At 58.1% G+C, this 11,900-nt stretch overlaps 5 protein-coding genes and 1 non-coding gene across 6 annotated transcripts; 5 read left to right on the top strand and 1 right to left on the bottom strand.

Annotated features, from left to right (window-relative positions):
• Positions 1-117: 117 nt before the first annotated feature.
• Positions 118-684, bottom strand: THITE_2046475 (uncharacterized protein; the record flags this gene model as incomplete). The annotated part of the gene is made up of 2 exons (XM_003653433.1): positions 118-366; positions 421-684. Coding segments are annotated over 2 exons (513 nt in total), but the record flags the coding sequence as incomplete, so codon positions are not given.
• A 588-nt stretch (positions 685-1,272) lies between these two features.
• On the top strand, positions 1,273-2,292 carry THITE_118376 (uncharacterized protein; the record flags this gene model as incomplete). Its single annotated transcript, XM_003653432.1, has 2 exons — positions 1,273-1,339; positions 1,400-2,292. 2 exons carry the CDS (start codon positions 1,273-1,275, stop codon positions 2,290-2,292), a joined length of 960 nt encoding a protein of 319 aa, XP_003653480.1.
• A 1,856-nt stretch (positions 2,293-4,148) lies between these two features.
• THITE_110056 (uncharacterized protein) lies at positions 4,149-4,604 on the top strand (the record flags this gene model as incomplete). Its single annotated transcript, XM_003653431.1, has 1 exon — positions 4,149-4,604. One exon carries the CDS (start codon positions 4,149-4,151, stop codon positions 4,602-4,604), a length of 456 nt encoding a protein of 151 aa, XP_003653479.1.
• Positions 4,605-5,734: 1,130 nt separating this feature from the next.
• THITE_2115973 (uncharacterized protein) lies at positions 5,735-6,989 on the top strand. The gene has a single exon (XM_003653430.1). The coding sequence runs from the start codon at positions 5,963-5,965 to the stop codon at positions 6,782-6,784; it is 822 nt and encodes a 273-aa protein (XP_003653478.1). The 5' UTR covers positions 5,735-5,962; the 3' UTR covers positions 6,785-6,989.
• A 592-nt stretch (positions 6,990-7,581) lies between these two features.
• Positions 7,582-7,653, top strand: THITE_t63. The gene has a single exon. It is a non-coding gene; the product is annotated as a tRNA-Cys (tRNA).
• A 660-nt stretch (positions 7,654-8,313) lies between these two features.
• Positions 8,314-11,347, top strand: THITE_2115972 (uncharacterized protein). Its single transcript, XM_003653429.1, has 2 exons — positions 8,314-9,472; positions 9,558-11,347. The coding sequence occupies exons 1-2, from the start codon at positions 8,637-8,639 to the stop codon at positions 11,254-11,256; spliced, it is 2,535 nt and encodes an 844-aa protein (XP_003653477.1). The 5' UTR covers positions 8,314-8,636; the 3' UTR covers positions 11,257-11,347.
• Positions 11,348-11,900: the final 553 nt, after the last annotated feature.

Genomic DNA, 11,900 nt, shown 5'->3' with positions numbered 1-11,900 from the left:
CTCGAAATGTGGACACCTCAATCACGACGCAACAGCTGCTTCCACTCCTTCCTCTCCTGCAATGCTTTCAACAATCTCTCCCAAGAGGTTTCAGTCCCGCTGCTGGTGTTGACCTGCTTACAGGTGGTTAGCTGGGAAAGAGACCCCTAACCTAGCGTTAACGCAACTCACCTCGACAAGCGTGCCCTTGCCCCGGATGCTGCCGTAGTAGTCCAAAATGGGCGGGTTGAGTTCGAGATACTCCTTGTATCTCTTGTCAAACACCTCGCTGGTGTCTCCCGGCCGACCCTCCTTCCTGCCTAGTACACGCTCTTTGGCCAACTGGCGGGGACACTGGAAGAACAAAACGAGACGTGGCTCGCCGAACTGGGGGTGTCAGCAAACTTCCGTCGCGAGATGGCACAGAGATTATCCACTCACCGCTTCCTCAAACTCGCCGATCTGTTCATGCCGTCTGGGAAACCCGTCCAGGATGATGGGGCGCCCAGGCGCAGCATTACGGAACGCGTCCCGCAGCACTGGGAAGAGATACTGCGACGGCAGCAGCTCGTTGTTCTCGAGATACCTGCTGATGTTCGTGTCGTGAGCCTTCTCGCGGAGCAGGTCGCCAACCGAGATGTGGGTGAAGTCGTATGTCTGCGCAAGCCTCTTGCACAGGGTCCCTTTGCCGGCTCCGGGAGCGCCTCAGAATGGTCGGCTTACCGTTAACAGGCGATTTGGGGGAAGAGCCGTCAACTTACCGATGACGAAGATGTAGCGCGGCTTGCCATGGTCATTTGCCATTTCCATTCTGGGAGTTACTTAATGATGGGTGGCTGGCCGACTGCTTGGGGTGCCTGGGATGCAAAGACGGGAATGAGAGGGAGAGGCATCTGCGAGGTTCCAAGAAATAAATCCCGATGTTGTCTGAATGACTAGAAAAGAAGACAAACAGCTTTCCATGCTGTCTTTTCCCAATCACAGACATTCGCAACAAAGGGACTCATTCTACAGGTGCGGGTGCCTTGTCAGATTGGCAAGCCGTGTGAATCAGCCAAAAAGCGAAAGATGAGTCTTGATTAGGCAAACAACAAACATCAGTCAGCTCCTTATGTCACCGTAGACTGAGGCCTACTCTCTGCCTCCACGATCTCTCCTTTGAAGCCTGATGACCGGGTGGGGGATTTAAGGGCCTCGCCCTCCATGGCTGGAGATTGCCCGCCACCAAGTCTTGCAACCGCCGTGTCTTCAGGGATCTGTCATAACAACGACAACGACTCAGCGACCATCATCATGGCGGTCGCGGCGGCGCTTTTGCTCTGTGTTTTCATTCTCATCCTCAGCACCCGCATCCTGGTTGGTCTCTACCCGCAGCTCGACTTGCGCCGCCTCTTCCCCCTTCGCCCTCGTCGCAAACCAGGCGCCAAAGTCCCAGTGTCCGTCAACTACCACTTCACGCGGCAATGCAACAAGAGCTGCGGCTTCTGCTTCCACACGGCGACGACGTCCCACATCGAGAACCTCGAGCGGCAGCAAGCGGCCCTCCGCCTCCTCGCGCAGGCGGGCATGCGCAAGATCAACTTCGCCGGCGGCGAGCCATTCCTGTACCCGAAGGCGCTGGGCGCCATGATCGACTTCTGCAAGCGCGAGCTGCGCCTCGAGTCCGTCTCCGTCGTCACCAACGGGTCGCTCGTGCGCGAGGACTTCCTGCGCCGGCACGCCGGCCAGCTCGACATCCTCGCCGTGTCGTGCGACTCGTTCAACGAGCAGACCAACGTGGCCATCGGCCGCGGCAGCGGCGACCAGGTGCCTCGCCTGTACCAGATTGCCGAGTGGTGCCGCACGTACGGGGTCCTCTTCAAGATCAACACGGTCGTCAACAGGCTGAACGTCGCCGAGGACATGAACGCGCACATCGCAGCGCTGCGCCCCTTCCGGTGGAAGTGCTTCCAGGTGCTGATCGTGCGCGGCGAGAACGACTCGGACGAGACGCTGCGCAACGCGCATCGGTTTACCATCTCGGACGAGGAGTTCGAGGCCTTCTGCGAGCGCCACCGCGGGCAGGCCTGCCTGGTGCCGGAGCCGAATCGCCTGATGGCCAAGAGCTACCTGATCTTGGACGAATACCTGCGGTTTCTGGACAGGACTGGGAAGCAGCCGTCCAAGCCGATCTTGGAGGTCGGCGTGGAGAAGGCCCTGGAGAGCGTGTACTGGGATGAGGAAGCCTTCGTGGAGCGCGGAGGGCTGTATGAGTGGACGAAGCCGGCGAATGGGGAGAGCGGCTGTGGGAGTAAGAAAGAACTGGAGTGGTAGCATGGTCCGGACGAGCTGGAGGGAAAGGAGAGAGTTCCAGGGGAATGGCCATGCTACTGTACCGCTCCCACAGCTCACCATGGGAAGCAACTAAGAAACGGGTGTCAAGTCGCAATGACATGCATCTGAGAATCTCATCTTTCCCGGCTCAGAGCCCTGGATTCTCTTTGAACTGATCTCGACGAGGATGAAGCGTGGCCTGGTGCATCGGTCCCTGTGTTGACTAACTTAACCTCCATCATCGATTAAGGATTGAACCGAGCACATGGCGGTCAAGTCTTGGAAGCCGAGATGCCTTGCATCATCAGAAGAGTGGTTTAAACAGAGTACTCTTCGAAGACGGCTGGCTGGTCGCTTCGAGGTTTGGCCAATGACAAATCCGCCGAATCTGCCAAAACCAACGCGCTCCTTAACCGGGCCGAGGCCGTCCCCTGGTGGCACATTGCGCACGTTGGTCCCGTGTCAGGCCTGCTCCGGACGTATATAGACCTCTGTTCCCTCTCCCTGGCTGGGAGAGCACCTCACTCTAACACAATATGTCCGTACTGTGTACATAAACAACATATTCTTTTCCGCATCCTGCATAGCCCCCACACTGCTCCTGGTCTCCGCGCCGCATGCTACCGTGTGGTCGTTGGATCCTATACTTACGTCTACCGCTGAAAAGACACCATACCCCTTCTGCGCGAATCAACCGCGAGCCTCGAGGGGTCATAGCACGCCATAGGCACTCTGGGAGAACTTGCTATGAGCTTCTTGCAACCGAGAGGCCTTGTAGTCTCGTTGTCACTGTATATCTCTGGTACGACTGTGGACGATCGTTAAGAGGTAGTTATGGTAAAGGATTGCTTTTGATGGCAGTATCTACGGGAGCGGGTTACTACGTCATAACAGGACCTTAGTCGCGGCGACTGGAGTTCATCATTTTCAAACCGGTGCAATGCTTTGTGTCTGGCTAAACCTTAAACCGATCCGTAGGCGTATCCAAATGATAACTGTGCAGATGGTTGGGGATGAGTTTGGACATGCTGTATGGAATTCCAGGAAGGGGTCACCACTTGGCCCCCACGGGCATCAAGCCCAACCAACTCACCCGATCATTTTTGTCCGCGAGCCACGCCAAAGGGCGGCGAACGATCATTGGGACGGCTCGTTTGTTTCATGTCTCCCCATGGGTGTCTCAACCATCGATCTGGCCTTGTTGGCCCGAAGTGCCTGTCTTGCCCCCTAAGTCGAGATCTCGATCGCGGTCACGGTCAGGAGCTGCAGGAGGGAGATCGATTTTGGGTCGTTTCTCGTGCCAAAATTGGCAGCAGCGCTGATACCTCACATTCCTCCACAAGGGCCAACAGCTAGAGAGATGCGTCGTAGAGTCTCCTGTGGCGAGTGCAGTGCAGTTGCTGGCTCAAAGTTGGCCATAAAAGAATGAGTGACACCCCCCACACAGGCGACTTGTCTGTCTCACCAGCATCTACTCACGGTCCTCACTCACAAGCACATTCCTTACGCCGGGGCTTCTGGCAAGTCCCATCCGTTCATTTTCCTGTGTCGGCTTCTGGAAAGCCGTACGTACATTCCTTTTTTCAAGTTCCTTCAGGGCTATTAGCAAGTCTCGGCTTCAGCATCACCACCCATTCGCTAGTCGAATCCCCCAGTACCCGTTTCACGGTATCGTTGTACGGTCCAAGCTCCACGCGCCGGCCAAGTCCTGTCATACCGAATCTCGTCACACGGTAACTCAAATCCGGCTCCCACTCGTTGACCAAGCCAGCTGATCAGTCACTTGACGGCGTCCGCACCGCCCACAACCGCCTTCCGACCATAACCCACCAACACCAACCCGTCCAACCTTCAAGATGAAGCACGCTATCGCCATCGCCGCCATCCTCGGCGTCACCAGCGCCGCCGTGATCCCTGGTGCCAGTCGGCAGCTCAACCAGCGCGACCTCGAGCAGCTGGATCCCCGCTTCAACCTCGGCAGCATCCTCAAGGGCGCGGCGAAGATCATCCCCGATGTCATTGAAGACGGAGTGCAGATCCTCACGAACCAGAAGCGAGACGAAGAGGAGCTGGCCGAGCGTGACCTCGAGCAACTGGATCCCCGCTTCAACCTCGGTAGCATCCTCAAGGGCGCGGCCAAAATCATCCCTGATGTCATCGAGGATGGAGTGCAGATCCTCACGAACCAGAAGCGTGACCTGACCGAGCGTGACCTTGACCAGCTCGGCGCCCGTTCCACCGGAGAGGGAGCCAGGTCGGCCTGGCCTACCCGGCCCCGCTCCGTGGAGGACGAAGTCGAGGATGAGGAGTAGGAGCGCATGCCTCTGCTCCCTCCCGAGGCCACCGTGTTCCCGGGCCGGGCTCTCCGCAACGGCAACAAGATCGACCAGGCGCTTGTCCAAGATGCCCAAGGCATCCGCTGCACCGGCGGCACTGGGCCGCCCTGGAATGTTGGGGTGACTTGACGGCGTGGCTGGCGGTGGCTATGGTGGGCCGCGAGTGCGCTCAATGTTCTTGCCTAGGTGGTGCGGTGTCTGCGATGAGTTACTGACATCGCTGGTTGGTTGCAGGTGGCACCGGGTTCGATGTGACTGGATGTGATGGGTAGTGGCGAGGGATGGACAGCGGAGAGATTGGGTTGATGCTGAAGTCTAGCTTAGGCAATTAGTCCAAGGAACTTGCTTGTCACTCGCTAGCATGTGTGTGCCCAAATCCGTTGTCCGCAGTCCGGGTCATGGTGTCGAGCCCAGCCGAGGAGACAGGGCTGGCGGGATCGCTGTAGAACGCCCGGGCAAGCGAGAGCTTTGTTTAGATAGCTACACGGTTCTTCCTATCGGAAAGAATTTCAAGTATACCAATGCACAATGCGAGCAGGTCGCGGCCTTCTATAGATAGCGGCACGTTTCCGTGTCGCGCGAGACTTTTCACGACCGCGAGGGGGTATTGTGGGCTGCCAGCTGAACGAGCCGGGTTGAGCCGCGCAACAACGAAGAAGGCCCGGGAATGTGGTGGCGCCGACCCGACTCGTAGGTAGGTGATTCCACCCAGTACTCGGCAAACGGCGGCATGGTGCCGGACTAGGTCGGTTGCGCCTGTCGAGATCACGAGTCCCAGTCGGAGAATGGCAGCTCAAGCATCAGCCGCGACCGTCTGAGTGATGGCCCGGGGCTTGTCTGGCGGGCTGCGTGTTGTCCGGTGGTTGATTGCCCGTGATCGGTGTCCACTGCCCAGAAAGTTAGCGCAACGGCCAGGTATTGCCCCCGGTCGACCGTTGGACCGTCCCGCTGGAGCCGGACTGCTTGTTACCTCCATATCGGATCCGATGGTTTATAGCCGGACTAGGTACCTTTGGTATAGCCACTCCAAGGAACTGTAGGCCACACCGCATTGCTTGCTTCATGTTTAATAATTAAAAATCCTTTTTTTTTTTTCTTTGAAAGCTCGCCTACCTGCCTACCAGATTTGGTTTAATGAATTGATTTGACTAACGGTCTAGGTAGCCCTTCGCGCCTGTGTCATTAGGCCGAAATTAGGGTCCATCCCCCTAGGTGTCAACCAACGAACGGGCAGGCTCTTAAATTTCACGCTCCGCTGCTGCCTTGAAAACTCTGTCGTCCCACCACACAGCAAGTCAACGCCTTCAGCGCCTCTCCGACCGCAGATGCACATCATGCGCTATTCGGCTTCCCTCGTTTTGCTCGCGGCCCTCGTCGCGCCATCAGTCGCCTCGCCCAACGGCTACTCGAGCCCCAAGTCGGCGCCAGATGGACCCCACAAGCTCGACGCCTGCGGCTGCGCGCCCATCTACCAAAAGATGCTCACTTGCCAGAAGCTCAAGTCGTTCGACGACGCCATCCGAGACTGCATCTGCATCCCCAATCCAGACGGGTGGTATGGGTGGTTGGACAGCTGTCGAGACTGCCTGTCGCCCGGGTCGCTGGAGGACGACGACTTCTTCGACAACCTGTCGCGCACCATGACTCAGCTGTTGGTCTCGTGCACCGAGATTGGCGGCGGCATCAAGAGCGACGGCGAGAGCATCTGCGCGAGCAACGCCTATTTCCAGGCGTGCGCGGCGCTCAAGACCGGCGGGCAGACCAGCTGGGCGTCCTACGAGACGTTTACCAGTGGGGAAGGGTTTGCCAGTGGAGAAGGGGGGAACGGGACGTACGTCTTGGATATTTCCGAGTCTCAGGGGGGCTCGTCGGCCGATTCGACTTCGACGACCGACACCGCCGCGCCGGCAGCTACAACAGCGTCTGGGACAGTTGCTCCCACCGAGGTCCCTACAACAGCGTCTGGAACAGTTGCTCCCACCGAGGTCCCGGCAAATATCTCGGTCACTCCTGCTCCCGGGACGGAAACAGCTTCTGCATCAGCCACGGCGACGACAACCACTTCGTCGGCCATGGGCTGCGCAGGCTCTCGATCTCAGGCAGAGCGTATGATTGGTTTGGCGTTTGCTCTGGGAGTTGCAAGTTCCTTGCTTTGAGGCTCTGGCGCTGCATCAGCGAGATGTACATTATCGTGTTTCTTCATGATCGGCATAGATCTTGAATACTTTGTAGCATGGGAATGTGGGGAGTCGGATAAGCAGCCTAATCGCCTCCTCGCTTGGCTATATCCAAATTGGTGGTTCTGGAACTCCTTCCCAGGTGGCCGATCACCGACCATTCGTCCCTGAGCATCGTGATCCGTCTCATGCTGACTAGGTACCTTAGGATGCTCGGATCCGAGACCAACTCCCTACCAATGTTTGACACGGTGCTAGACTGTTGTAATAGAGTGTCCAGCCCATCTTCGCGTTTCTATCTACCAGCTATCGCCTGCTGCGAAGTACGGAGCTAAATTTACCATTCAGCACGGCTAAGCTAACGTGAAGCCCATGAATCAAGCTGCCCAGGGCTTATATCTCTGCTGCAGGTTACTGCCGTAGGTCTCCCTTTCAGCTCCAGTTAAGCGGGCTCGACAACCTGCGCTACGCAGTTGATTCATCAAGGCACCTCCGCGGCGACGGCAACGAGTTGTTCTGTGGATACGGCTTCCTCCAAGTTTCACTATGGAACTCTGGGTCTGAGACTGCGATCACCGTTTGCAGTTGCCAAAAATCGTAAGTTCAAAAACAATTAATTGAGGACAGCTATGGAATCGTCGGAAGGTAAATCAATTGAACGACACTGATTCTCGAACTGAAGAAATTCAACTTCCGGATTTGTGGAAAACAATCGGTATGCTTAACCCCAGATATCAATTATGCTACGAGGAAATGTTTATTAGCTGTTTCCAATTGGACGGGTAGCTCAGGGGTAGAGCAACCGGCTGCAGTCCGGTAGGTCACGCGTTCAAATCGCGTTTCGTCCTCTCCTTTTGTCGCTGTCCAGTTCTCGCATTGCACCTTCCCAAAATGTGCCAGGGGCTGCTGCAGCCAACCTTTTTGTGTGCGCCGAAACCTTCAAGCCCCGAGCCTTCCCTCCTGTCGAGTGCGCACTGTTGCACTGTCGACACTGCAATTTCCTGCGCAAACTGTCAACTGTGCGCACTGTCAACGCTGCGTTGTCTTGCGCAAAGTGAAGTTCGCTATGCCTCATCCAAGCCGCGATACCCGACAAATTAGGGAGCGGTGCGGGAGCGCTAATGTGGCGCAGCCACTCACAGCTGCAGCTGCGAGCGCTGTTGGCTCCAGCGCCTGCAAGGCTTAAATGATCGCCCCAGCTGGCACCTCTTCGCTTCCTTCACTCTTCCCCTTACCGACCTCCCTGACCTAACCTCCCAGGAGGTAGCCACCCTCCCCTGCACCTCCATAGGAGTGGATACTGCACAGTCCACTGTTCAGCCCACCCACCCGACATCCACCTGCATCACCTCCATCACACTGGCGGCGTGAGCTTTGTTCAGGAACTGGCAATGATGGGCTCCTATCTACCCCGCACCGTGTTTCTATTCTCAGACTTCGGATTCCTGGTCCCCTCTTGCTGCTCAGCAAATCTCGGGCCGCTCCGGGCACTGGCACTGGCGGGGCTGGAGGTGGTGGGGCGCTCAACTTGCGTCGCCCTCCCAGTTCAGGTCTGCAGCGGCGGTGCCGACACCGTGGACCATCTTGCCGCCCATTTGTCCCGTCACGAGTGTGCAACCTTACACTACATTCACCTTCCCGTAAGCCACGGCAGCCACTTTCGCTTGGCCAGCCTCATGACGTGCATGCCCTTCCTTCGTGGCATGCCGATGTCTTAACTTCCCTCCTCCCTACGCTGGCCTGGCCCTGGCGGGTCGCCAAAAGATTCTCTCCCCAGGCCCAACCCAACACCCACCGCAACCCATGCCTTTCTCTACTCCCCACCGACGTCATGGATCCCCATTCCGCGGCCCAGGCGGGCGGTGACGATTACGACCCTTTCTTGCAACACGTCGAACAAAGTCCGAGGTGGGACCCACTTGCGGCAACCCCCGATGTTGACTTGCCAGCATCGCCGCCGCAGCCCCCAAGGGTCGCCTTTGCGTCCGGCGGCCCGTACCCGCCGGCTGGCGCCGACACTCCCTCCAGCAGTGTCGGCCTGGGGATCGAATCCGCCGACCAGGCCCGCTTTCCAGGGTACCACGCCATCGTCTCTCGAGACTCGTTCCAGCAAGACAGTGCGCCGGGGACACCTTCGGCTCCGCAGCCTGCTAACGAGCCGTCCAAGTCGACATTCCAGACATTCCAGCGACAAGAGTACACACTCAGCAGTCCCGATACAGCACCGTATTACGGCTACTACCCGCATCCGCATGGTGATGCCGTTTCGCCCAACGGCCCCCGGGGGCCCCGGTGGGCCAGGCTGACCCGGTCGAGAGCGTGGATGATGCTTTCCGGCGGCTGGCCCATGTACATTACCTTCTTGCTCGGATTCGGCTTTGCCGTGGGCCACCACGGCTTCTACAGTCGGCTCGATGGCAAGCCAGCCGACGACCAGATCCGCATGATGCGGTTCGGCAACCTGTTGTCCTACGCTGCCAAGGCGTCCTTCGTGGCAACCGTCATGTTTTCGTACCGGCAGCAGGTCTGGGTGACCGCCATCCGGAACGTCCTCCGGCTGAGGACCATCGACGGACTATTTGCTGCTTTGGAGGAGCCAGTCGCCCTGTTCAACTGGGAGTTTCTCAAGAAGGCGCCCGTGAATTTTTCGTTGGCGGTGCTGGCATGGTTGGTCACTTGATTGTTACCTCCCCGTGTCCCAAATCATCCGAGGGACATGATCCGCAGCACACTAACTAACCACGGTGGTTAGGCTCTTCCCCCTGGTTGTGATTTTGATCCCAGCCGCGCTTACCGTAGCGCCCCTCACAGAGACCGTGGATGGCCAATGTTTCGGTGTCCGAACCCTCAACTTCGATGCCGAAAAGAGCAAGAACTGGAGGACCACGGATCGAATCAACGGGTACCGCAGCATCTCTCTTTCTTACTACAACAGCACCGTCTCAAACTCGGACAGTATGGTTGATACGCCCTTCAACGACACCTTTTTTGATTACTGGACCGGGATTAGCAACCAGCTCGACCTGGTGTCGGCGCGGAGCGTCCTCACTGGTGCTGTTGTTCCCAGGCGCGATGTCGCCCTCGAGACCTGCGGTGCTGGTTGGAACTGCAGCTATACCATATCCTTCCAGGCGCCTGGATACAAATGCGACGAAAAAGCGAGAAACCAGTCGCTTGATGCAGACATTCCGGGCTTGCCGTTCGATAGGAGCCTGCTGTCGCCCGTTGGCAACTACAGCTATGTGGCCAAAACCATGCTGGGCGAATACTACAGTCCTCAAGTCGACGTCCAAATTGGCGGCGCTCCCAAGTCGAAACCACCGTATCCGCACAACCTCGGTGCCTTCAGGACGGAGCCGGAGTTGTGGATCGGCTATGTCGAGTACAAAGGGCCCGGCCGGCCCCCGGAAAACCGGAGTTCTGAGAATTGGAACACGTCTCTCGAGGCAGTGATATTCCGCTGTGATCACTATCTCACCAACTACACGGTCCAGTTTAACCACACCTACTCCCAGCAGGCCACGACCGTGCTCAAGAGAGACTACCTCCGGCCCATCATCAACACAACATATATACCTGACAAGAATGCCAACGACGGGACCCTCGACAACACGACGGCCGTACCCGAGTCAAACTTTGTCTTTCCCATCGACTTTGAGAACTACCGTGTCACGGCCGCCTACCATTCTCTGGGGCTTACCATGCGCCGCTATCTCGACGGCAACGTCCAATATGTCCCCTTCGCCATGATCGCAGGGGACCTGGCCAAGACGGCGCTCCTCGACACGGAAAGCTACCTGCCCGTCCCTGGCCTGATGGAGCAGGTCCAGCTCTTGTACGAAAACATCACACTCTCGCTGCTCTCCTACCCGCAGTTCGTCGTCGTCGCGTGGGCCGCGCTGCCCACCAACCACAGCGGCGTCAGCAACAGCACCGACCCGGCGCTCGCCTACCCGTGCGTCAGGACGCGCGTCGCCAACGCGTACGTCTTCAACCGCCGCGACCTGTGGCTCTTCTACGCGATCGCCATCGCCCTCGCCTTCGCCGCCGTCGTCCTCGGCACCGCCGCGCTCGGCCAAAACGACTTCCACGTCCGCGACACGCACGTGTCCAGCGTCGTCGCGGCCACCCGCGCCCCCTGCCTCGACGGCCTGCCCTGGAAGGCGAGCAAGTGGGGCGAGGTGCCGCGCGAGATCCTCGACACCCCGCTCGGCTACGGCATCGTCGCCGAGCCCGGCCCGAACGGCACGCCCGCCGCTACCGCCATGGCCGGCGCCCTCGGCAGCCCCGTCGTCGTCAGCGGCAAGGTGTACTACGGCTTCGCGCCCAAGGAGGTCCTGGAGCGCACGAGGGTCGCGACCTTTGGGCCGGGCCGCCACCAGCGCAGGAGTCGCTTCAGTGCGTGGAGCTTCAAGCCGTGGCATCGCGACGAGGGGGGGCAGGGGTTCTGAGTGCGTGTGATTGGGTTGGCGGGCCGGTGCACTCTGGGTGGTTGGTTGGTTGGGCTGGTTTCCTTTTCAATGCATTGCGATCTATTGCGCTTATTTATGATTTTGTTTTTCCCTACGGCGGCATGGCGGCATGGCGGACGGATCTAATCACGTGGTGTTACTTATTATCTTATGACGGAACGCTAATGGCGCAGGATGGAGAATGGGTGGCTCTGGAATGATACCTTGCATCGTAGTCTTAGTGTTTTAACTCGAGCATTGCTTGATTTGACACCAAGGTAGAGCAGTGATACCTGTCCGATGACCGAGCTCACTCCCATGGCCCGGGTCCGTCCGCTCCGGCGGCCGGGAGGGGCAGTGTGCTCAATTGTGACTGGGGGTCAATGCTACTACTGCAGAGGAGGAGACAACGACGATGGTTCAGCTGAGAACAAGGCTTCAACAAGACGATGTCCGGCCTTGATGGCTGTGAGCCGGATAAGCGTGGGTGGATGTTTTGGAGGAAGCAGCCAGATGGGGGACATAACTTGGAAGCTGCCGTGCTCTTGCTAGTTAATGATCAATGGAGATCTAGGGGACAGATCGCATGTGCCTGATCCTAGGTCTCCTTTGTGACGGCTCTCTCCCAAGATAGGTAGGTGTCT

Source organism: Thermothielavioides terrestris, chromosome 2 (genome assembly GCF_000226115.1).
Source record: "Thermothielavioides terrestris NRRL 8126 chromosome 2, complete sequence".
In the NCBI taxonomy this organism is placed as follows: Eukaryota; Fungi; Ascomycota; class Sordariomycetes; order Sordariales; family Chaetomiaceae; genus Thermothielavioides; species Thermothielavioides terrestris.
Note: the sequence above shows the minus strand (reverse complement) of the source record. Positions and strands in the feature narration are given on the sequence as shown.